This window comes from Hippopotamus amphibius, chromosome 3 (genome assembly GCF_030028045.1).
Source record: "Hippopotamus amphibius kiboko isolate mHipAmp2 chromosome 3, mHipAmp2.hap2, whole genome shotgun sequence".
Taxonomy (NCBI): Eukaryota; Metazoa; Chordata; class Mammalia; order Artiodactyla; family Hippopotamidae; genus Hippopotamus; species Hippopotamus amphibius.
In genome coordinates this window covers 16,277,626-16,303,736 of record NC_080188.1, presented here as the reverse complement: position 1 = coordinate 16,303,736, position 26,111 = coordinate 16,277,626, and the positions used below count along the sequence as shown (strand labels likewise).

At 37.0% G+C, this 26,111-nt stretch overlaps 1 protein-coding gene across 7 annotated transcripts in view; it reads left to right on the top strand.

The window, feature by feature from the left end:
- ARAP2 (ArfGAP with RhoGAP domain, ankyrin repeat and PH domain 2) overlaps nt 1-26,111 on the top strand; it is a 185,097-nt gene that overhangs the window by 8,722 nt on the left and 150,264 nt on the right. For 6 of the 7 annotated variants that reach the window (XR_009052505.1, XM_057725653.1, XM_057725654.1 and 3 more), the window contains 2 exons: nt 5,968-7,021; nt 25,830-25,888. Coding sequence is in view for 6 of the 7 variants with exons in the window: in XM_057725653.1 (XP_057581636.1) it covers nt 6,060-7,021; nt 25,830-25,888 (1,021 nt within the window). In the remaining variant the exon portion in view is untranslated. The remainder of the gene's footprint in view (nt 1-5,967; nt 7,022-25,829; nt 25,889-26,111) is intronic. The other variant, XM_057725658.1, reaches the window with a different exon arrangement.

Below are 26,111 nucleotides of genomic sequence, written 5' to 3'. Positions count from 1 at the left end.
TGGATGGTTTCCTTTGCTGTGCAGGAGCTTAAGTTTGATGTAGTCCCATTTGTTTATTTTTGCTTTTGTTTCCTTTGCCTTAGGAGACCGATCCAAAAAAATATATTGCTATGATTTATGTCAGAGAGTGTTCTGCCTGTATTCTTTTCATGGTTTCCAGTCTTACATTTAGGACTTTAATCTATTTTGAGTTAATTTTTGTGTATGGTGTGAGAAAATGTAGTTTCAGTGATTTATATGAGACTGTCCAATTTTCCCAGCACTGCTTATTGAAGAAGAGACTGCCTTTCCTGCATTTAAATTTTTGCCTCCTTTATCATAGATTAAGTGGCCATAAGTGCATGGGTTTATATCTGGGCTCTTTATTCTATTCCGTTGACCTGTGTCTGTTTTTGTGCCAATATCATGCTGTTTTGATTACTGTAACTTTGTAGTATAGTCTGAAGTCAAGAAGTGTGATACCTCCAGCTTTGTTCATTTTTCTGAAGATTGCTTTGGGAATTTGGGTTTGCTTTTCTGGTTCCATGTAAACTTTAGGACTATTTGTTCTAGTTCTGTGAAAGGTGACATGTGTATTTTGATAGGGATTGCATTAAATCTGTATATTGCTTTTGGCAGTATGGCCATTTTAACAATATTAATTCTTCCAGTCCATGTGCACAGGATTTCTTTGTATCATCTTCATTTTCCTTCATAAAATATAACTGTTTTATAGTTAGTTCTCAGATTATAGGTCTTTCACCTTCTCGGTTAGGTTTATTCTTAGGTATTTTTTTTTTATTAATTTTATTTATTTATTATTTTTTGGGGGGTACACCAATTTCAATCATCTGTTTTTATACACATATCCCCGTATTCCCTCCCTCCCTCGACTCCCCCCCACATTCTTACGTATTTTATTCTTTTTGATAAATTTTTAAAAGTCCCATGGGTGGTTTGGAGTGCTTCCAGCTGCCCTATTACCAACCTTCCTTTCTCCCCGATTTTTGATTCGATGATCTCTTGTAGTGGTTAGATGGATTGAAGAAATCTGTATTCGAATCCTGTCTCTGCTCCTTAGAAGCCTGGTGACCTAAATAGACAAAACTTTAAAACTTTGTGTAGTTTCCACTTGTTATCTTAAATCATCTTAAAGGTGTGAAGGAGTCATTCAGCAAACATTTATTGAGCACCTTTTACGTGCCTGATAGTGTTCAAACTTAAGGCATAGAGCAGTGAACAACAGACAAGATCCCTACCCTCTGTAAAAGTTCACAGGTGTCAGGTAGTGACACATGCCATGAAGACAGAGAAAGCAAGAGTAAGGAATACCGAGGTACAAGGCATACTTGTATGCATAGGGGCATTAGGGAGGGCCTCGCTGAAGAGTACACATTTGAGCAGAGACCTACTCAAGTGATGGAGTTAGCCATGAGCCGTGGGTATATGTTGGGAAAGTAGATTTGAAAGAGATGGAAGGGTGAGAGGTAGGGTCATGAGGTGGGAATAGGACTGAAGCCAGCTTGGTCGTGATTGAATGATGGGGGCGGTGCTTGGGGGAAGCCAGGGAAGATGAAGTTGGGAAGTTGCAGGGAGTGATGTGGTGTGAGTTTTGTTATAAAGTGAACCATTCTGGCTGCTGTATTGAGAACATGCTGCTTGTGGGGGCAGGGGACCAGGACAGAATCTGGGATGTGAGCCAGGAGGCTGTTAAAGTGGTCTAAGATAGACAAGATAGTGGCTTGGGCTAGGATGTGAGCAGGAGAAGTGGTGAGAAGCAGTTGGTAGTACCCTGAAGGTAGAGCTCGAGAAGATAGTGAGATTATGATTATTAAGTGGTACTGAAAGCCAGGCGTATAGCGGGTACTTCTAAATGTTACTTCCCTTTTACTTTCTCTTGGAAATGGGTCAGGATAGCACAAGCAAATGTACATTCACATGTGTAATGCTAACTATTTGTATGTTCTCTAAACATGTACTGTGTATACATCATATACTATGTTTATAAACAAATAATTTGGCTTTTATTGGGCAGCTTATATGTGCTGGTCATCATCTTGGCAGATTTATTAGTTTATTGTGGGATAATAAAAATAATTACAATGACAAATACTTATTTAACATTTGTTGGGTGTCATTGGTGTTCTTGATGCTTTACAAAAGCCTTATAAAGTAAGAATTATTATCACTCCTGCTTCCCTGATGAGAAAACTGAGGCACAGAGAGGTTAAATACTGTGATTTGACCAACGTTGTCCAGTTCTAAAATCCTGGCTTTTGCACTGCACTATCCAGCTTCTGTAGGTTACTATGGAATGAATAGAATGTGATTACATGCTAAGAAGTAAATGCAATAGAAACACAGAGAAGAGATTATTTCTTGTTCATTTAGAGACCTTGTGAAAGAAATAGCATTTGAGTTAGACTTCAAAGAACGGGAAAGATCTCAGCAGTGGGAAGATAATGACTTTGTGATGAAAATAATCATAATGAGGGAGGTGAATATGTAATAAGCACTCACCAGGGATGTAGCACCGTTTTAATACTGAGTGGGGATTATCTCATTTCATCTTCACCAGCACTAAGGTACCTTTGAATGTTTCCATTTTACCGGTAAGGAAGCAGACACACAGTGCCTGTGAAAGTGGAGGAGGGTGGACACTGAGTATGACTTCAGACTCCTGGGCTGTGTTAGGAAGGGCATTTGTCCTGGGGAGGGGAGAGTGATGGGCTTAGGCTCAGGTGTGAGGCATTTAAAACTGAACCGAATTTTGTTGGGCATCCCAGTCATCTTTGCAATGTGTTACAAATATAGATTCTTGGGCCTGTTATCAGCCGTCGTTGCTGTACAGCAGATCCACTGACCAGTACCTGGAGGGCCACAAACTTAGAGCATGGCATGTGTGCCTGGTGCCCAGGTGGAGGTCAGAGCATGGAGGGCTTTGATTTCATGTTAAGGAGTTTGCACCTGATAGATTTTATGGTTAGGCGTGCCCATCTACTTGCATCTGATGACATGCTTGAGGGCTCAAAGCCTCTGCAGGAGTGGATCTGTGAACACCCTTGGGTGGTCAGACTGTTAAAAAGTCAGATGATTAGAGGATGGAACTGAGACAAAAGTGCAGAGAGGATTGTAGGGCCTGGGGCAGGGAGCCTCTTCAGGTCTCGAAAAGGAATCTGGTTCATTGGCCTTGTTCAGCATGTCCACTAATGGCAGAGAGAGGTGGTTTTGGTTAGATCATTTGGTATATCCATCCTTGAGTCAGCCATTCAGGAAGTTTACGTGTAAGCGACAAAAAGAGCTTGTGTATTAAAACCCAAAGGCTCACGCATGCACACAAGAAAAATAAATTAACAACAAAACGGGCTTCCGAAACACTTCTAGCATCCTATCAGCCCGTCTCCCATCTCTTAGACATGTCCTAAGCACTTTGCAAATTTCTAGAATCCTAGTTAGAGATGTATATGGAAAGGGAGTGATTCATTCCATTTCGAGGGGTTGATAAGAAGCCTTCAGAGAGGAAGTAATACCTGCCTTATCAGAATTTTAAATAGTACAGAGGATTTTGCAAAATATGTAGATTTGCAAGCAGTTACAGCATATGCAAAAGGTATGGGGCTATTTAACAGTTTGCTGCCTGGTGGAAATGATAATTAACAATAATGTGCTAAAGTCAGTGATGTGGCACAGGTTAAACTTGAGCCTGCAGTTAGTACAGGGGAACACCTACCTTGCAGGAAATATACATGAGATGCAGTATCTGGAGCATTATTGCCATTTACATCAGTAGTAGCTGCTGCTGTTTTCGTTGTTAGACTGACACCAGGCTGTGGTATGGCAGCCCAAGGAGCTTAGACTGTTTTGTTCAGGATGTGGAGTGACAGGCCAAATTCAGATTTTCAGTAGTTCAGTGGTACATGGAGACCGGGCTGAGGGGTTTGTTGAGATGGTTGCGGTGATTCAGGCAGGAGATGTAATGAGGGTCTGAATTGTGGTGTGGAGGGTGGAGGAATGTATTAGTTCGTGTTTTTCTCATAGTTCTAGAGGCTGGGGAGTCCAAGATAAAAGTTCCAGCTGATTTGGCAATCATTATTTCCATTTTGTGACGGGCAAACAAAATTAGATAATGCTTTTTTTTTAAAAAAAAATATTTTTGTGAAGAAGAATAATATATCTGAGAATTAGGTTAGTATATGGTGTTGAGGTTTAACTTTCTCCTTTTTTTCCTGACATTTTGTCATTTTGAGTGTGACAGAGGGATACCTCTTTGACAAAGGCATTTCCTACCTTTCATCTCTCGTTTGTACTTTTATTTCTCTGCATCTGCAATGCTACCTGAATACGATATGTGCTTTCCCTTTTTTCGTATACTCACTTGTCAATGTTGGCTGAAGTTTTTGAATAGTTGAGGCAATAACTCACAGGCGGTTGGCATGTAACACATGGAGACTGAGTTGTGTCTTTCGAGGAGCTACTTTGAGATGTGATTTCCAGAAATATTGCATCCGTGCTTGCTCAGATAAATATACCTTGCTTGGCTGTGTCTCAGTTTATTACTGCAGTGTATGGTTGTTATGCATGTTATGTATTTCTTTCTCCTCATGCATAATATACAGAAATTTGTGCATACCTTACATTTTTATAATCTCAATGCAGCCTTATAAATAGCCCCTGATAAATCAGCTTTTAAAAAAATTGATGTTGTTTGTGAGAAAAATGAACCTATGTGTATCTACTGTGTATAAAGGAAAATGTGACCTTTAAACTTTCTCCTTTTACTTTCACATTAACTTCCTGTTATCTAATGTACAGTTGTTCAGCTAGTCTTATCTTGTATATTTACATATAATGCTGCTGCAGTTTTGAAGTGAAGATTATTAACCTGAGAAATATGTTCTTTTTTTTAAGATTTATTTTATTATTTATTTATTTATTTTATTTTTGGCTGCATTGGGTCTTCACTGCTGCGCATGGGCTTTCTCTAGTTGTGGTCAGTGGGGGCTACTCTTCCTTACAGTGCACGGGTTTCTCATTGCGGTGGCTTCTCTTATTGCAGAGCACAGGCTCTAGGCACGTGGGCTTCAGTAGTTGCGGCACGTGGGCTCAGTAGTTGTGGCGCACGGGCTTAGTTGCTCTGTGGCATGTGGGATCTTCCTGGCCCAGGGGTCCCCTGCGTTGGCAGGTGGATTCTTAACCACTGTGCCGCCAGGGAAGCCCAACCTGAGAAATATGTTCTAACTGTGCTTTTGGAGAGAGTCTTTGAAGAAGGTATACTAAGGGGGAAGTTGTTCGTATCTAGTAAGGTACTATTAAGAAAAATTATCTAAAATTTGGAAGTCAAAAGAATGTACAGCATGTTCCTTCACTGGCTTGTTGGGTATTGTTTAACAGGTTCACCCCAGGGATATTTAATTCTGATTCTTGTGCTCCACTTTCCGTTTACTATTTGGTTAGAGCCCCAGACTGAGAAGTTAGCTGTTAGCTAATAGAATATTGTTGAGTGGAAAGATATCCCCAAAGGTTATGGTTTTGTTGCCCTATAGGACACTTACCAGTTTTTTTTCTAACCTACCCATCTTATTCTAGCACTGAAAAAAAGAAAAAAGCCTTTTCTTATGGACTGTATAAACCTGTTCCACAAATGCTCTTGGAACTAGCCCCTACACCTTACTGGTTCCCTCATTAATTAGTGAATACATTTTTTTGGACACTTGCTCATTTTATATTTGAGAATCATTTTGTTTTTTTTTTTTTACCTTTTTGAAACTCATCATTTGATACCACCATAGCATTTCTGTTCTGTCCCTTCACACTCTACCTAGGAATTGACTTTCTAGGGCATGCAAAATAATGCACAAAGATTCCAAACTCTCAGCTAGCATGAGAAATGATCCTCATTTCTATTGTTTTTCTTCAGAGAATGTTTATAATGTAAAACTAGTTTTAATACCAAAAATGTCCTAATAAAGTGCTTTTCTTTTTTTCTAGGCTTAAGCACATGAAGCATTCACTGTGGAGAAAATAACATTTTGAGATAAGTGATAGAGGAAGATCCAGTACAGACGTGCACCCTCCTGTGTATGTATTGCATTGTACTGCTTCTTATAACTTCACTTAGTAATGAAGCCACCATTATGTCCTCAGTCAGTGAAGTGAATGTTGATATCAAAGATTTCCTAATGAGCATTAATTTGGAGCAGTACCTCTTACACTTCCGCGAATTTGGTTTTAATACTGTGAGGGACTGTGCAGAAATAAATGACAGCGTGCTCCTCCAAGTTGGAATATCACCTACAGGACACCGGAGGAGGATACTTAAACAGTTACAGATAGTCCTTTCAAAAATGCAAGATGTCTCAATATATGCAAATATTCATAAAACGAAGAAGATTGATAAGACTTCAAAGGATCACCACGCTCCACCTTCTGCTCAGAATGCCTGTCTAGAACTTTCAGAATCACACAGTGTTCAGACATGTAGCCCAACGCAGTTGGGGACTGTTACAAAAAATCTTGATCAAAATGAGGTTAGTGTGGAAAATAGCCAGTATCTTAAATCAGATGATAAGCAGACTCTTCCTACATACAACTTCCCCATTCCAGAAGAAGAACCACACCTGAATTCAGGTTCTTTTCCAGATTCCTTATTTGTTAATGAAATTACGGAAGGAGAATCTTTGATGACCGAAAAGACAGTGGACTGTACAACCACAGAAGAACAAACAAAAAAAGTTGATTTGATCTCAGAAAATGTGAGCAAGCGTCCTGAGGCAGACCCTGAATTCCTTTCCTACCCTGACTGTTCAGTATCAGAAGCAAATTCTGGAAATGGAACTAATGGTTTATTAGAAAGCTCACCATCATCCCCATTCTTTCAATTTCAAGGAGAAATGGTTGTAAATGATTTGTATGTTCCATCATCACCAGTCCTAACACCTATGAGAAGTCGTAGCAAGTTGGTTTCAAGACCATCTCGATCTTTTTTGCTGAGACATCGGCCTGTACCAGAGATTCCAGGGTCAGCAAAAGGAATTTCAGGGAGGTAAGAATTTTTATGATAAGCTATATGTATTCAACTTGGGGTGGGGGGAGGGAGGAATTGTTATTTTTTTTAACAATTTTCAGCGTTCCTTTCTAAATTTGACCCATTCAACCAATCTTTTCTTTCTTCGAAAACTTTTTTGTCATGCCATCTCTCTCATACATCACTGCCCAGAGTCTGTTCCCAGCTCATAACTGCCTGGGACTCCTCAGCTTTCTCTTATTTAATTGGGGGAATTCATTTCTGCTAATTCTGCCTGGACATTCCTTCCTGTACCTTCCTCCATACCTGGTATTACATTCTTCCATGAGTGCACTTCTGACGTTTGAATTGCTGACTCCTATCTCCCCACCAGGTTATGTGTTTTTTGGCAGGGGCCACGTCCCTAATGACTGTCTCTCTACTGCCTGACACAGTTATTGGCACAAATTAATCATTCACCATGCATCTAATGAGCACCTGCTTGGTACTGGTCACAGTACTAGATGCAGAGGAGGTAGATAGAAGGAGCTTGAAGTGTAGTGCAGAAGACATGTAAAAAGGAGTAGCAGTACAGTGTGAGATGACATTGGCTGGAGACCGAACTCTGAAGGGGGTCCTACCTGCCTGTTCGGTCATTGGTACCCTGAGGTAACTGGAATCTGAAAGGAGCAGTGAGAGCTTTCAACTCTTTCTCAGAGTTACAGCTAAGATGTGGTATTCTCCAGAGTTGTGATGGGATTTTTTTTTTTTTTTTAATTCGCTAAAAGCTAACCCTGGTCTCTGTTGGGAGTCAAAAGGTTGTTTAAGTTCGAGCCTTCCTGCTGTGGCACTAAATGCAATGACAGATTCCTGCACAGGCTCTAGGCTGGCATTTCTGCAAGATTTTCCTTCCCCCTCTTGTATCCCCGTGTATCCACTCTGTTCCTGGTGCTGGATCTTGGTCGTATTTATAAGAGAGAAATATGGAAATTTAGTATATGTAAGAGAAACCATGGCAATTTACAAGACTGTATTAAGTGCCTCCCGTTAGAGTGTAAACTCTCTGAGGGCAGAGGTCCTAATTAATTTGTCTTTATGTTGGCATCCCTGGTGGCAGAAGCAATATTGAGTATTCACTGGGAAATCACTTGGCAGTGTCATTTATTAAACAACTAGAAGCTGGGGTTTAGTTTATAATTTTCCATGAGTTGTCTAGTTCTCACATTGGCCCTCTGCAATAGGTATTATTCATCCATTTTCTTATGAGGTAACTAAGCCTTAGGTTAATTTTTCTAGGATCACATGGGTTGTGAACTGAGATTTCATTCCAGTACATCTGACTCTCTAACACACTTCCTTTTTCTTTTTTAAATAAATTTACTTATTTATTTATTTGGCTATGTTGGGTCTTTTTTGTTGTTGTTGTTGCTGTGCGCGGACTTTCTTTTAGTTGCGGTGAGCAGGGGCTACTCTTCGTTGTGGTGCACGGGCTCCTCATTGCCGTGGCTTCTCTTGTTGCAGAGCACGGGCTGTAGGTGCGTGGGCTTCAGTATTTGTAGCACATGGGCTCAATAGTTGTGGCACACGGGCTTAGTTGCTCCGCAGGCATGTGGGATCTTCCCGGAGCAGGGATCGAACTCGTGTCCCCTGCATTGGCAGGCGGGTTCTTAAGCACTGCGCCACCTGGGAAGCCCTATAACACACTTTCTTAACCACTCATTTAGTAAACGTTCTTAAAAGTGTTGACTGTATATATAACATGTATTTCTTAGGAATGTAGAGTATTTCTTAGGAATGTAGAAGATCACCAGTTTTTGTATGACACCATAGCTTTAGCATATTTTGCTAATTTTAAACAATTAAAAGAAAGTAAGTGAAAAGGGTCTGCTGTGTCTTTGTGGGAACGGAATCCTTTTGGGAGTCATAAGGATAACTTCAGATAAGAAACATTTGGCGCAAGTTTCAAATGAGTTGTTTTTCATACATTTTTCATACATTTTTGAGAATATTTTGATGTTCGTTTAGTTCTAAGTGTAAGCTTTGTATCATGTGAAAGACCTGTTCACATGTGACTCTGAGCCTTTGAAAGTGAGGATTGAAATAATATTAAAATTAGTAGTAAATAGCTTAGCATGAGCTGCATCATAGCACTGCCAGAGAACCTGTTGTCACCTCTTTTCTTCTTTGATTATGGCAGTAAATGGTAACTATGCATTTCTGGTGCTCAAATTATAAATTGAGAAAGTAAATTAAATTATTTTTCAGACTTCACTGTCTGTTTTTCTTTGTGGTTCTTGCCTGAATTGCAGACAGATAGTAATTGCAAGATTTTATGGTGTTATAATATTACTTTTAAAATGAAACTGTGGGGACTTCCTAGGTGGTGCAGTGATTAAGAATCCGCCTGCCAATGCAGGGGACACGGGTTCGATCCCTGCTTCAGGAAGATCCCACATGACATGGAGCAACTAAGCCCGTGTGCCACAACTATTGAGCCTGTATTCTAGAGCCTGTGAGCCACAACTGTTGAGCCCATGTGCCACTACTGTTGAAGCCCACGTGCCCAGGGCCCATGCTCCACAACAAGAGAAGCCACTACAATGAGGAGCCTGTGCACCACAATGAAGAGTAGCCCCCGTTCACAGCACCTAGAGAAAGGCCGTGTGCAGCAACGAAGACCCAATGCAGCCAATAAATAAATAAAATAAATAAAGTTATAAAAACAAACAAAAAAATGAAACTGTGGATTATATAATCAGATTCTTTTTAAGCAAATAACATCTACACAATGTTTAGTACATTCCTTGATGTACCATATAAATATATTTCTTTGTGGACATGATTTTGGCATAACTTCTTTACTCCTTAAAAATTTCATGTGTTGAAAGGAACATGATGCTGGATGTATATTTCTGTTGTGAAGTGCTTTGTTTCTATCTCCCTGGACATGGACCCCCACCCCCTACCCCCTGCCAGTTTATCTGATGCAATTGAGTTGCCAGTCAAATGGATTGTCTTTGTCCTTGCCTTGGGCTTCTTCCCTGAATCCCTGTCTGTTCCTTTTGGGAAGGTTGGGCTGGGTAGGGCTTTGCTGAACGCTGGACCTCAGGATCTCTTTTTCAGTCCTATTTTTTTTTTAAATAAATTTATTTTATTTACTGGCTGCATTGGGTCTTCATTGCTGCATGCAGGCTTTCTCTAGTTGTGGTGAGTGGGGGCTGCTCTTCGTTGTGGTGTGCAGGCTTCTCATTGTGGTGGCTTCGCTTATTGCAGAGCACAGGCTCCAGGTGCACAGGCTTCAGTAGTTGCGGCACATGGGCTCAGCAGTTGTGGCTCACAAGCTCCGAAGCACAGGCTCAGTAGCTGTGGCGCATGGGCTTAGTTGCTCTGCAGCATGTGAGATCTTCCGGACCAGGGCCCGAACCCATGTCCCCTGCGTTGGCAGGTGGATTCTTAACCTCTGCGCCACCAGGGAAGTCCCTTAAGTCCTGTTTCTTGAGGGCCAGGTCAGAAGTAGGCTTGAAGAGCCAGCTGCTTCCTTATCAGCTCACCTGGAGGTCTCCGATAGAGGTCTCCAAGCAGAAAGCAAGTCCCATCAGCTGCCCTTCCCTGGAAGTCATAGGTGTGTCTTGTGATCCTTCTAGGAGGATCCTTCTTAGTGCTCAAAGCAGGAACAGGTATCTTTAGCTACTGAAGAGGTACCTTTCTTATCTTCCTCCCCAGTTTAATGTTTTTCATACATCTTTCATGTAAGTATTTTATCCTTGGTGCAGTCACAAAATCTTGTCTTCTAGGTGTCATGCCTTTGAATGTTTTTGGGGAAGGAAAAATAAGGAAGCAGAAGTAAAGGGGAGGAGGTATGCAAGGCTGCACTGTGATTGGAGTATATCTGTTATAGCTTGTTGTAAGACTGAGGTACTATAGTGACTGTATGAGGGCTTTTCAAAAATTTGAATTCTAAACCTGAAGTCTCCAGCCTTCTGTGAACTTTTTATTAAAAGTAAAAATCTTAGATATTTTTCTCTAGATGTACATAGACATTAAAAATGGATACCACTATTTTAGGCTTTATTTTTTATTTTTATTTTTTATTTTTTTTAATTTTATTTATTTATTATTTTTTGGGGGGTACACCAAGTTCAATCATCTGTTTTTATACACATATCCCCGTTTTCCCTCCCTCCCTCGACTCCCCCCCACCTTCCCTCGAGTCCCTCCTACCCTCCCCGTCCCAGTCCTCTAAGGCATCATCCATCCTCGAGTTGGACTCCTTTTGTTATACAACAACTTCCCACTGGCTATCTATTTTACAGATGGTAGTATATATATGTCTATGCTACTCTCACGCTTCGTCTCAGCTTCCCCTTCACCCCCCACCCCCCCCAAACCTCGAGTTCTCCAGTCCATTCTCTGCATCTGCATCCTTGTTCTTGTCACTGAGTTCATCAGTACCATTTTTAGATTCCGTATATGTGAGTTAGCATACACTATTTGTCTTTCTCTTTCTGACTTACTTCACTCTGTATGACAGACTGTGGGTCTATCCACCTCATTACATATAGCTCCATCTCATCCCTTTTTATAGCTGAGTAATATTCCATTGTATATATATGCCACATCTTCTGTATCCATTCATTTGTTGATGAGCATTTAGGTTGCTTCCATGTCCTGGCTATTGTTAATAGTGCTGCAATAAACATTATGGTACATGTTTCTTTTGGGATTATGGTTTTCTTTGGGTATATGCCCAGGAGTGGGATTACTGGATCATATGGTAGTTCTATGTGTAGTTTTTTAAGGAACCTCCAAACTGTTTTCCATAGTGGCTGTACCAAATTACATTCCCACCAACAGTGCAGGAGAGTTCCCTTTTCTCCACACCCTCTCCAACGTTTGTTGTTTCCAGACTTTGTGATGATGGCCATTCTGATTGGTGTGAGGTGATACCTCATTGTGGCTTTGACTTGCATTTCTCTGATGATGAGTGATGTGGAGCATCTTTTCATGTGTTTGTTGGCCATCTGTATGTCTTCTTTTGAGAAATGTCTATTTAGGTCTTCTGCCCATTTGTGGATTGGGTTCTTTGCTTTTTTGGTATTAAGCTGCATGAGCTGCTTGTATATTTTGGAGGTTAATCCTTTGTCCGTCGTTTCACAGGCAATTATTTTTTCCCATTCTGAGGGTTGCCTTTTAGTCTTGTTTATGGTTTCTTTCGCTGTGCAAAAGCTTTTAAGTTTCATGAGGTCCCATTTGTTTATTCTTGATTTTATTTCCATGATTCTAGGAGGTGGGTCCAAAAGGATGTTGCTTTGATGGATGTCATAGAGTGTTCTGCCTATGTTTTCCTCTAGGAGTTTTATAGTGCTTGGCCTTACATGGAGGTCTTTAATCCATTTGGAATTTATTTTTGTGTATGGTGTTAGGAAGTGTTCTAATTTCATTCTTTTACTTGTTGCTGTCCAATTTTCCCAGCACCACTTATTGAAGAGGCTGCCTTTTTTCCATTGTATGTTTGTGCCTCCTTTGTCAAAGATAAGGTGCCCATATGTGTTTGGGCTTACTTCTGAGTTCTCTTATTCCATTGATCTTCCTTTCTATTTTTGTGCCAGTACCATACTGTCTTGATCACTATGGCCTTGTAGTATAGTTTGAAGTCAGGAAGCCTGATTCCACCAACTCCATTTTTCCTTCTCAAGATTGCTTTGGCTATTCGGGGTCTTTTGCGTTTCCATACAAATCGTAAGATTTCTTGCTGTAGTTCTGTGAAAAATGCCATTGGTAATTTGATCAGGATTGCATTGAATCTGTAAATTGCTTTGGGTAGTACAGTCATTTTCACAATGTTGATTCTTCCAATCCAAGAACACAGTATGTCCCTCCATCTGTTTGTGTCGTCTTTGATTTCTTTCATCAATGTCTTAAAGTTTTCTGCATACAGATCTTTTGCCTCCTTAGGCAGATTTATTCCTAGGTATTTGATTCTTTTTGTTACAATGGTGAATGGGAGAGTTTCCTTCATTTCTCTTTCTGCTCTTCCGTTGTTAGTTTATAGGAATGCAAGAGATTTCTGTGCATTAATTTTGTATCCTGCTACTTTACTAAACTCATCAATGAGTGCTAGCAGTTTTCTGGTAGAGTCTTTAGGGTTTTCTGTATATAATATCATGTCATCTGCAAAGAGTGACAATTTTACTTCTTCTTTTCCAATTTGGATTCCTTTTATTTCTTTTTCTTCTCTGATTGCTGTGGCTAAAACTTCCAAAACTATGTTGAATAATAATGGTGAGAGTGGACACCCTTGTCTTGTTCCTGTTCTTAGAGGGAATGCTTTCAGTTTTTCCCCATTGAGAACGATGTTGGCTTTTGGTTTCTCATATATGGCTTTTATTATGTTGAGGTAGTTTCCTTCTATGCCCATTTTCTGGAGAGCTTTTATCATAAATGGATGTTGAACTTTGTCAAAAGCTTTTTCTGCATCTATTGAGATGATCATATGGTTTTTATCCTTCAATTTGTTGATATGATGTATCACGTTGATTGACTTGCGTATATTGAAGAATCCTTGTATCCCAGGGATAAATCCCACTTGATCATGGTGGATGATTTTTTTAATGTGCTGTTGGAGTCTGTTAGCTAGTATTTTGTTGAGGATTTTTGCATCTATATTCATCAGTGATATTGGTCTGTAGTTTTCTTTTTTTGTGACATCTTTGCCTGGTTTTGGTATCAGGGTGATGGTGGCCTCGTAGAATGAGTTTGGGAGTGTTCCGCCTTTCTGCGATATTTTGAAAGCGTTTGAGAAGGATAGATGTTAGCTCTTCTCTAAATGTTTGATAGAATTCGCCTGTGAATCCATCTGGTCCTGGGCTTTTGTGTGTTGGGAGATTTTTAATCGCTGCCTCAATTTCCATACTTGTGATTGGTCTGTTCATAGTTTCTATTTCTTCCTGGTTCAGTCTTGGAAGATTGTTATTTTTCTAAGAATTTATCCATTTCTTCCAGGTTATCCAATTTATTGCCATAAGGTTGCTTGTAGTAGTCTCTCATGATGTTTTGTATTTCTGAGGTGTCCGTTGTTACTTCTCCTTTTTCATTTCTAATTCTGTTGATTTGCATCTTCTCCCTTTTTTTCTTGATGAGTCTGGCTAATGGTTTATCAATTTTGTTAATCTTCTCAAAGAACCAGCTTTTGGTTTTATTAATTTTTGCTATTGCTTCCTTCCTTTCTTTTTCATTTATTTCTGCTCTGATCTTCATGATTTCTTTCCTTCTGCTCACTTTGGGCTTTCTTTGTTCTTCTTTCTTTAGTTGTTTTAGGTGTAAAGTTAGGTTGTTTATTCGATCATTTTCTTGTTTCTTAAGGTAGGACTGTATTGCTATAAACTTCCCTCTTAGAACTGCTTTTGCTGCGTCCCATAGGTTTTGGGTTGTTGTGTTCCCATTGTCATTTGTTTCTAGATATTTTTTGATTTCCTCTTTGATTTCTTTAGTGATTTCTTGGTTGTTTAAGAGTGAATTCTTTAGCCTCCATGTGTTTGTATTTTTTGCAGCTTTTTTCCTGTAATTGATATCTAGTCTCATGGTGTTGTGGTCTGAGAAGATGCTTGATATGATTTCAATTTTCTTGAATTTGCCGAGGTTTGATTTGTGACCCAAGATGTGATCTGTCCTGGAAAATGTTCCATGTGCACTTGAGAAGAAAGTGTAGTCTGTCGTTTTTGGATGGAATGTCCCATAAATACCAATGAAGTCGAGATGGTCTAATGTGTCATTTAAAGCTTGTGTGTCTTTATTGATTTTCTGTTTGGATGATCTGTCCATTGATGTAAGTGGGGTGTTCAAGTCTCCCACTATTATTGTGTTACTGTCGATGTCCCCTTTTATAGCTGTTAGCATTTGCCTTATGTATTGAGGTGCTCCTATGTTGGGGCCATAGATATTTACCATTGTGATATGTTCTTCTTGAATGGATCCCTTGATCATTATGTAGTGTCCTTCCTTGTCTCTTGTAATAGTCTTTACTTTAAAGTCTAATTTGTCTGATATGAGTATTGCTACTCCAGCTTTCTTTTGAGTTCCATTTGCATGGAATATCTTTTTCCATCCCTTTACTTTCAGTCTATATGTATCCCTTGGTCTGAAGTGGGTTTCTTGTAGGCAGCATATAGAAGGGTCTTGTTTTTGTATCCATTCAGCCAGTCTGTGTCTTTTGGTTGGAGCATTTAATCCATTTATATTTATGGTGATTATTGACATGTGTGTTCCAATTACCATTTTCTTAATTGTTTTGGGTTTGTATTTGTAGGTGTTTTCCTTTTCTTGTGTTTCCTACTTAGAGAAATTCCTTTAGCTATTTTAGACTTTAATATTGAAATACATATGAACGAAAAATGTACAGAAAAATAGTAAGCTGTTGTTTGCTATATCGAGTTAGAAAAACACAAAAGCTCATCCCATCCTTTTCATGTTCAAGAAAAACTGTACATTTCATATTATAGCAAAAGAAAATTCTGAGCGTTCTAAAATTCAGATTTTTTTCTTTTAAAATATCTTTATATAAATTCTGTGAAAAATGGGTTATTTCAGTGTTTGCAAAATTTTGACTTGTATATCTAAATAATGACACAATTAAGTTAATCATTTGATTTATTGTTAAAAGCGAAAAGTATCTATCTGCTCGATACTTTTTACAAGTGAGAAGACATTATATGTGTACTCATTATTCATAATTTAAAAAGCCCTGCTTTGTTGGGAAAAATATATTTTGAACTGCAGCTTCTGTTAGTTGATAATGCTGTGGACTTTTGTCTTATAATCCTTCTGTAATTATTTATTCTTATCCTAAGGACATTTTTTGGAGCTTTGTAGATTGAGATGTAATTATCTGTGCGTTATACATTTCACATTCTTGGTCTGTGCTGTATGTAGTTAGTACACTCTTGTGTTTTCTTAATTCAGATTTGCATGTTTTATTTAGACATTATGTAACCTCAAGGCAGTTTTCAACTGCTGCCTAATGATCGTGGTGTTTTTCTTTTAAATTTAATCCTATGATGACCTATTGTTAGTCTGTTGTGGTTAGTCTGTTATGAATTGTAAGAATTGCATTTTTTTAATACAAACATTCTGTATAATGATATGGTCCATTTGGGGTGTGTAATTGATTATTTTTTTTGACATAACTGCCTTGCCTAAGTAATAGGTAAGTGTAGATCATAAAGATATCTTTAACATTAATTAACCTTTATGCCACTGCATATCTTGGCAATTTTAGTGATTTAAAAAATATGTGAACAAGTAACCTCTGTAGGTGTATTGATTCATGTTGATAATCAGTTATTTTTTTGCAATTTGGTGCTTCATTTAATATTATTTTTGAGATTTGTTCACATCCATGCACTATTTTATGCAATAACTGCTGTATAGTATTTTATTAAATTAAGAAACACAGTTTATTCCGCTACTAGGTGGTTGACACTTTTCACTATTTCAAATGAAGAGTGCTCATACTTAAGGGCTTTAAGAAACAGTTGTGCATATTCAGTTTACCAGGAAGACCAACCATTATTTTCTCTAATAAAAAAAAAAAAATAACAATTGGCTCATTCTAGCTGTGTTTTTACATTGTAGAGGACACACCTTATGCTCTTTAAAAGCATCATTGTGTTAGTCCTTATAATATTCCTAAGCAGCAGACCCTGTTTTTATTCCCCTTCAATAAGCGAGGAAACTAGGCTCAGAACCTTTGGATAATGACCAAGATCACCAAAGCATAACAACAAGAGGATAATAACTACTGCTTTTCTTAGTGGGTTTTTAATTTTTACAAATCAACCATGCTTTATATTTCAAATTTAAAAGCAATCTGCAGTTTCTAGGATAATTGATGGGGGAAAAAATAGGGCAGAAAGAGGCAGAAAGGAAAGAATATGGGTTGTGCACACAAGACGGAGTTGACCTTGAATGCTGGTTTTGCCTTTTACTAGCTGTGTGATTTGGGCCAGAAGAACCTACTTTCTTTATTAGTAGGATTAGGACACCAGGTCGTAACTCAACGGGCTATTAGGAGGGTGAACTATGAGATATAGCTATATAAGCCCCTTAGAAAATACTTTGAGCATAATAGGTATTAGAATATAAAATAGCTTGTGATAATTTATTCATAGTTAAATGATACTATAAATTGCTAATCACCAGTTTTCAAAACAGCTTGTTTCCTGTATTGAGCTCATTTTCATCTACAGTAGGTCAAATGAACTTGGTTAATAGATTTGATAGTTGCTTGCAGGTGGATATTGAATAGTGAAATCAATAAAAATCATCTCAAAGTTTTTTCCTTACATTTATAAGACTAAAAGTAAAACCAACAAAGTATGCTTTAAGAGAGTTCAAAAATCTTTTTTTTTAAATTTGCATTTTTTTTTCCCAGTAAGTTAAGGTTGAGTTTTTTTATTAAGTGTGGTGGTTTAAAGTAGGGCTTGTGGAGCTAGACTGCCTGGGTTTGAATCCCAGGTTAGTTACTTAGGAACTGTGTGACTGTGGAAAAGTAAGTTAACTGCTTTGTGTGCCAATTGTCTTCTTAAAAAATGCAGATAATGATAGTTCTTACTTCTTTGGGTATTTGTGTGTATACACACACACGGCTTATGAGTGTGTGTGTATCTAGAAAATTCTGAGACCTGTGTCTGACATATAGTAAATGCTTAATAAGAACTAGCAGTATTTATTATTAGCACAAGTTACCAAAGATGTAGAAAATTTGAGTGCTGCTTTACTCAGGGGTTCATATTATTAATATGTATTTGTGTCAGTGAGATACAAATTTGAGGAAACAATTATAGCCATATAACAGTGTCAAGAATCTGGAGATAATGAACAAATAAAGGGTGAATTATTTTGCAACGCTTTGGTAAACTTGTATGCCCTCCCCTGCCACAGACAACTTCTATCCTGACTTTAAATAATGATGATGAGTCTCAGGCTTTTAAAAATGTTTTACCTCTTAAGTATCTCCCAAACAATATACTATAGTTTTGACTGTTTTGTGGACTTAAAAATGCAATCATATAGTAAGTCTTCTTTTAGTGAAGCTCATTTTACTTAACTTTGATACTTACCTATGTTGGTACCTGTGGTTGTAGACTGTTCAGTTTCACTGCTGTATAACCTTTCATCATATGGATGTATCATGATATCCATTCTACTGTTATTATATTTCATATTTTCAACATTGTCTAGTATTTCATATATAAATGATATATGTGAACACACATGTGTAAACCAGCTTTATTTAAATCTAACTTACATATAATAAAATAGACTGATGTTAAATATATAGGTTGACAAGGTTGACAGATATATATACCCACGTGACCACTACCACACTCAAGATATAGAATATTTCTATCCCCTCAACATTTGCCTTTGCACGTTGGCAGTAAATTACCCTGTCACCTGCATTGGGCAACCACTGATCTCACTGTAAATTAGTTTTGCCTATTGTAGAATTTCATATAAATGGAAGCATACGGCAAGTAATGTTTTGTGTCTGGTATCTTTTTGTTTGTTTTTGTTGTAAGAACTTTTTGTTGTTGTTGATAATTTGTTTTTTATTTTATTTTGTTATTTATTTATTTATTTATTTATTTATTTATTTATTTTTTGAGGTATGCCAAGTTCAATCATCTGTATTTATACACATATCCCCATATTCCCTCCCTCCCTCGACTCCCCCCACCCTCCCCGTCCCAGTCCTCTAAGGCATCATCCATCCTCGAGTTGAACTCCCTTTGTTATACAGCAACTTCCCACTGGCTATCTATTTTACAGTTGGTAGTATATATATGTCTATGCTGCTCTCTCATTTCGTCTCAGCTTCCCCTTCACCCCCCACCCCCCCAAACCTTGAGTTCTCCAGTCCATTCTCTGCATCTGCATCCTTGTTTTTATCTTGTCACTGAGTTCATCAGTACCATTTTTAGATTCCGTATATATGAGTTAGCATACAATATTTATCTTTCTCTTTCTGACTTCACTCTGTATGACAGACTGTGGGTCTATCCACCTCATTACATATAGCTCTATCTCATTCCTTTTTATAGCTGAGTAATATTCCATTGTATATATATGCTACATCTTCTTTATCCATTCATTTGCTGATGGGCATTTAGGTTGCTTCCATGTCCTGGCTATTGTAAATAGTGCTGCAATGAACATTATGCTACTTGTTTGTTTTTGGATTATGGTTTTCTCTGGGTATATGCCCAGTAGTGGCATGACTGGATCATATGGTAGTTCTATTTGTAGCTTTTTAAGGAACCTCCAAACTGTTTTCCATAGTGGGTGTTTTAAGAACTTTTATTGAGATACAGTGAACAGACAATAAACAGCATATATTTAGAGTGTACAATTTGGTATCCCAATCTCCCATTTCATTCCCCCCCAACCCTCCCCACTTTCCCCACTTGGTGTCCATGTGTTTTTTCTCTACATCTGTGTGTCTGTTTCTGCCTTGCATTTCCTCTTTCATAGTTGTTAGCATTTGTCTTATGTATTGAGGTGCTCCTATATTGGGTGCATATATATTTATAATTGTTATCTCCTCTTCTTGGATGGATCCCTTGATCTTTATGTAGTGTCCTTTCTTGTCTCTTGTAACATTTTTTATTTTAAAGTGTGTTTTATCTGATATGAGTATTGCTACTCCAGCTTTCTTTTGATTTCCATTTGCATGGAATATCTTTTTCCATCCCCTCACTTTCAGTCTGTATGTGTGCCTAGGTCTGAAGTGGGTCTCTTGTAGACAGCATATATATGGGTCTTGTTTTTTGTATCCATTCGGCCAGTCTGTGTCTTTTGGTTGGTGCATTTAGTCCATTTACATTCAAGTTAATTATTGATATGTATGTTCCTATTACCATTTTCTTAATTGTTTTGTTGTTGTTTTTGTAGGTCCTTTTCTTCTCTTGTGTTTCCTGCTTAGAGAAGTTCTTTTAGCATTTGTTGTAGGGCTGGTTTGGTGGTGCTGAATTCTCTTAGCTGTAGCTTGTCTGTAAAGCTTTTGATTTCTGCATTGAATCTGAATGAGATCCTTGCTGGGTAGAGTATTCTTGGTTGTTAGTTCTTCCCTTTCATGACTTTAAATATATCGTACCATTCCCTTCTGGCTTGCAGAGTTTCTGCTGAGAAATCAGCTGTTAACCTGATGGGAGTCCCCTTGTATGTTATTTGTCGTTTTTCCCTTGTTGCTTTTAATAACTTTTCTCTGTCTTTAATTTTTGTCAGCTTGACTACTATATGTCTTGGCTAGTTTCTCCTTGGGTTTATCCTGCCTGGGACGCTCTGTGCTTCCTGAACTTGGGCAGCTATTTCCTTTCCCATGTTAGGGAAGGGTATAATCTCTTCCAGTATTTTCTTGGGTCCTTTCTCTCTCTCTTCTCTTTCTGGGACCCCTATAATGGGAATGTTGGCGTATTTAACATTGTCCCAGAGGTCTCTTAGGCTGTCTTCAGTTCTTTTCATTCTTTTTTCCTTATTCTTTTCTGCAGCAGTGATTATCACCATTCTGTCTACCAGGTCACTTATTCATCCTTCTGCCTCAGTTAATCTGCTGTTGGTTCCTTCTAGTGTATTTTTCATTTCAGTTATTGGGTTGCATATCTGTGTTTGTTTGCTCTTTAATTATAGGTCTTTGGTAAACTTTTTGACCTTTGCATCCAGTCTTTTTTCAAAGTCCTGGATCATCTTCACCATCATTATTCTGAATTCTTTTTCTGGAAGGGTGCCTATCTCCTCTTCATTTAGTTGTTTTTCTGGGTTTTTATCCTGTCCCTTCATCTGGTACAAAGTCCTTTCCTTTTTCATTTTCTCTTTCTGTGGCTGTGGTTTTCAATTCCACAAGACGAAATACTGCTGATACTGCTTGATACTGCTTAATACTGCTGTCTGCCCTCTTGTGGAGGAAGCTATCTAGGAGGCTCATGTGTGCTTGCTGATGGGAGGGACTCTGTGTCTGGTGTCTTTTAGTCAGCCTGATTTTTTTGAGATGCATCCATGTGGCTGCATGTCAATTTGTTGTTTTGGCTGTTGAATGTTGTTCTTTTGTGTGGTTTTTTATGTTGACATGCATTTGGGTGGTTTTTCTTGGAGCATGTCTGTATGCATGTCTGTTGAATATACCTAAGAGTAGAGTTGCTGTCACAGTATATGCCTATCTTCCACTTTGGTAGGTGATGCAAAGTGGCTCTCATCATTGTGTGCTTGTGTTCACTTATGTTAACACTAGCTGTGTGTGTGCATTCCTTTCGTCTCATACTCTCAACAGCATTTCATTATTTAAAACATTTTAGCCATACAGGTGGGTGAGTAATGATATTTCATTGCCATTTTAATTTGTAGTTTCTGATGACTAGCGAAATCGAGCACCTTTTAATGCATTTATTGGTCATTGACCATGTTTCTTTCTTCTTTTATGTGGTGCCTTTTGAAGTCGTTTACCTATTTTGGGGGAGGGGGTTGTTGTTTTGAATTACATTTTCTGTGTTTTATAATGATTTTTAAGCGCTATTGATGCACGATGACTATGAGCCCTTTGTCAAATATATCTTTTTCAGTTCTACATATTGCTTAATTTTAATTCCTTGATAGTGAGTTAATGAAAGTTCTTAAATTTAAGTTAGTCAAATTTACCATTACTATCCTTTAGAGTTAGAAATTTTCATATCTTAAGACAGAGAAGATATTCTATTTTACCTTCTATCTTTATTGTTTGGCCTATCATGTTTGGATTTATAATCCACCTTGAATTGATTTCTAGGTATGGTTTGAGGTAGGAGTAAAGTTTTGTTGTTGCTTTTTTCCTTTTTTTTAAAATACCAAATGGATATCCAAGTCATCTTCTTATTATTAAGAACATGCTCTGTTCATTGCTCAAGACTGACATCTTTGTTTTAAATTAAATGAATATTGGGTTCCTTTATGCCCTCTTCCTTCTACTTCACTAATCTATCTGTCCTTTTATCAATGATGTAGTATCTTCATTACCATGGCTTTAAAAATCCTGATACCTAGCAGAGCAAGGCTTCTCACTTTGTTCTTCATTGTCTCAGTTATTCTTGGCCTTTTGCTTTTTCATATAAACTTAAAAATCAACCTGTTAAATTCCACATAGACACCCACCCTTGGAACTCTTTTAATTGGGATTGCGTTGGTTCTACAAATTAATATAGGTGGTGTTGACATCTTTGCAGTATTCAGACTTCCATATATTCCTCCATTTAATTAGATTTTCTTCAATTTTCTCAGGAATGATTTCTCAGGAATGAGTTCTTGCAAATCTTTTGTTAGATTTAATCCTGGGTTTTTATATTTTTTTATACTCTTGTATATGGTATCACTTTTAATATTTCATTTTGTTTGCTGATATTTGGGAATATAGTTTATATTTTATGTATCAACCCTATAAACAGTAAGTTTGCTAAATTCATTTTTAAATAACTCTCTGAGGTATAATATTTGCATAATAAACTGTACCAATTCAAAGCATATAATTTGATGTTTTGAAAGATGTGTAAACCTATTAAATTAGCACCATAGTCAAGAAATGACAGTTCCATCACTCCTAAGCATTTGTTAGTGTCCTTTTATAGACCATCCCTCTTTCACACTCCCTTATAGAATCATAGAGGATGTAATCTTTGTGCCAGGTTTCTTTCGCTCAGCATGACTTTGAGATTTATTCATATTATTATGTTTAGTATTAGTTTTTTTCTTTTTATTACTTTTTTCTCCCCCTCAGGCTTGGTAGTAATCCCTTGGGTCCTTATACCACCATTTATCACTCACCTGTTGATGTATACTTAGTTTGTTTTAAGTTATTGATTATTGATGGTAAAACTGCTATGAAGAAAGACCACAAAAATTTTTTCCATGGATATATGTTTTCAATTCTTCTGAGTTTCATGGATTGGATAGCCGGGAGCTTAAATTAACTTTATCAGAAAATGTCAAGCAGTATTCCAAAGTGGATGTACCCTTTTACATTCCTACCAGCAGTATTTAAACCTTCTAGTTATTCAACATACTCTCTAACACTTGGTATTTACAACCTTAAGTTTATTCATTCTAATGAGTGAGTGGTTAGTGTGACATTTGTGTGTCCTCTTGTAAAGTGTCTATTTAATTTTTTGTCTGTTTTTAAATTGAATCGTTCCTATTAATAGATTGTAAGAATTCTTTTCATATTTTGGAAACAAGTCGTTTGTCAGAAATATGTAACAGCATAGAGGTCCAACTTTTTCTTTTATTTTGGGGGGGTGATTTTTGTAACTTACTTAGGAAATCTTTGCATACTCAAAGGTTGCAAAATTTTTCTCCTGGTGTTTTCCAGAAGTTTTAGAGTTTTAGTATTAACATTTAGGCCTAAACTCCATTTCAAGTTAATTTTTGTATATGGTATAAAGTAATGGTTAATATTCATTTCTTTTTTTTTTTTATTGAGCTATCCAGTTGTTCCAGCAACACTTGTTGAAAAGACTATCCTTTCCTCACTGAATTGCCATGACATATTTTTTCAAAAATTATAGGACCATAGATGTGTGGGAATATATGTGGATTTTTTTGTTCAATTCCATTGATTTATATATCTGTCCTTTCATCAATACCACACAAATTTGATTGATGTAATTTTACACTAAACATTGAAATCGTATAGTGTTAATCTTCCAATTTTGTCTTGCTTTTAAATATTCTGACCATTCTAAATTGTTCCTATTTACATGTAAATTTGGGAGTCACCTTGTTAATTTCTGTAAACAAGCCCACTGGAATTTTGTTGGGGATTATGTTGATGCTATATATCAATATGTAGAGAATTGAGATCTTAACAATATTGTCGTCCAATCCATAAACATGGTATATCTGTTTATTTAGGTCTTTAATTTTTCTCAGCAATGTTTTAGAGTTTTCAACATGCAGATCTTGCCCATATTTTGATAAATTTACCCCTTAGTGTTTCATGTTTCTGTATGCTATTGTAGAAGTTATATTTTCAAACTATTTTTCCAATTGTTCATTCCTAGTGTTTGGAAATATTATTGATTTTTAAAAATATTTCCCCTTATCCTGGTACCTTGCTAGACTGGCTTAGCAGTTTGAGACGCTTTTAGGTTTTAGGTAGATTTTTTAGGATTTCCTATTGATTAGATACAGAAGGCTTATAAGCCTTGTGCTTTTAAGAGGCCTTCTTTTACAATCTGCATGCTTTTTATTCTCTTGTTGCACTGACTGCAGCCTCTGAACTAATGTGTATATAACTAGTGAATGCCCACCTCCTTGCCATACTTCCAGTCTTAGGGAAAATGGTGCAGTCTTTAATCATTGATTATGATGTTGGTTGTTCATAAATGCCCTTTATTAGGTTGAGGAAGTTTTTTTTCTAATCTTAGTTTGCTAATAGTTTTCATCACGAATGGATGTTGACTTTTGTCAGTTGATTTTTCTGAATCTCTTGCCTTGAGAATGTGGTTTTTCTCCTTTATTTTCTTAATTTGATGAATTATATTAATTTTTCCATGTTAAACCAACTTTGCTTTCTTGGGGTAAATCTCACCTCGTCATAACATACTATCCTTTTTATGTATTGTTGAATTTGATTTACTAATATTTTGTTGACGATTTTTGCATCTCAAGTTCATGAGGGATATTTGTCTCTTGTTTTGTTTTTGACTGGCTGTGTATCAGCAATACTGGCCTTAATAAATTAGGAAGTAGTCTTCCTTCCCTATTTTGTGAAAAAGTTTTCATAGAGTTGGTGTTATTCCTTCCTTAAATGTTTGGTGGAACTGACCAGTGTAATATTTGGGCCTGGGGCTTTTTGTGGGTAGCTGATTAATTACTGAATTCAATTTTTCTGATAGATACAGGGATATTAAGATTTTCTATTTATTCTCATATTTGATTATTTGTATCTCAAGGAATTTTTCCATTTCATACAAGTTGTTGAATTTATCAGCATAAAGTTTTTAGTAATCTGTAATTTCCCGTTAATGTTTGTAGGATTTGTAGTGATGTCCTCTTTCATTTCCGATGTTTGTAATTTGTCTCTTCTGTCTCTCATTCATATTTTCTCTCCCTGAGGTTTATACGTTTTATTGATCTTTTCAAAGAACCAGCTTTTGGTTACTGTGATTTTTAAATTTTGTATATATTCTATTTCATTGTTTTCTGTTCTTTTATATAGATATAAATAAATAACTATATATATATTCTTTCCTGTAGTTCCTTGGGCATATTTATATTTAAGAGTAGTTAAGGACACTATCCTGATCCTTATATTTAAATGGAAAAATAGAACTCTTTAATATAGTAGTAGGTATTCATTACCCACTGTTTCCACAGTGTTTTCCTCTGTCATTGCTGTTATATTGTATTCTAATTAATTACCTGTAGTATCTCTCTCCCATTGCTGTAAGATCTTTAAGAAAAGGTCTTATGTATTTTCAAATTATGCTCTTAGAGCCAAACAAGTTTTTTATTCAATATTGTAAAGCTAAAGACAAAAAAAGATCATAAATATTTGGGCAAATATGTTCATTTACTTTTGTGAATTATAGATGTGAGAAGCAAACACCTGTAAAATCCAATAAAATCCTTTCATTTAAGGCTATTTAAAAAAACATGTTTATGGAATTTGGCCATTGTATTTGTTTATTAAAATCAAACTTATTTTTGAATATTGGTTTTTTGACCAAAAAGAATATATGTGCCTACAATTAATCCTTTACTCAAGATAGTAACATCTATTTTTACGTATGTATTTTAACTTATCTATTTTTCCCTTTGCCTTAAGCTATTTCTGTGAGAGAAGAAATGTTGCTACCTCAACTGGAAAATCTGTGGCACAGCAAAGTGAGTCTCAGCTTTTAAAGTCTGTAGATTAGTTAGTACTCATTTGATAGTCTCAAATGTGTTAAAATCACAATTAACAAGGCAGCCCACCTGTGGAATAGGGAGTAGTGGGAATAACTATCTACCAGGGTTCAGAGTACTCCAGACACTTTTAAAGGTAAGTGAATGGAAGACAGTAGTATATACATAAACTCCTGGAAATTTGCACATACTAATATAAAAA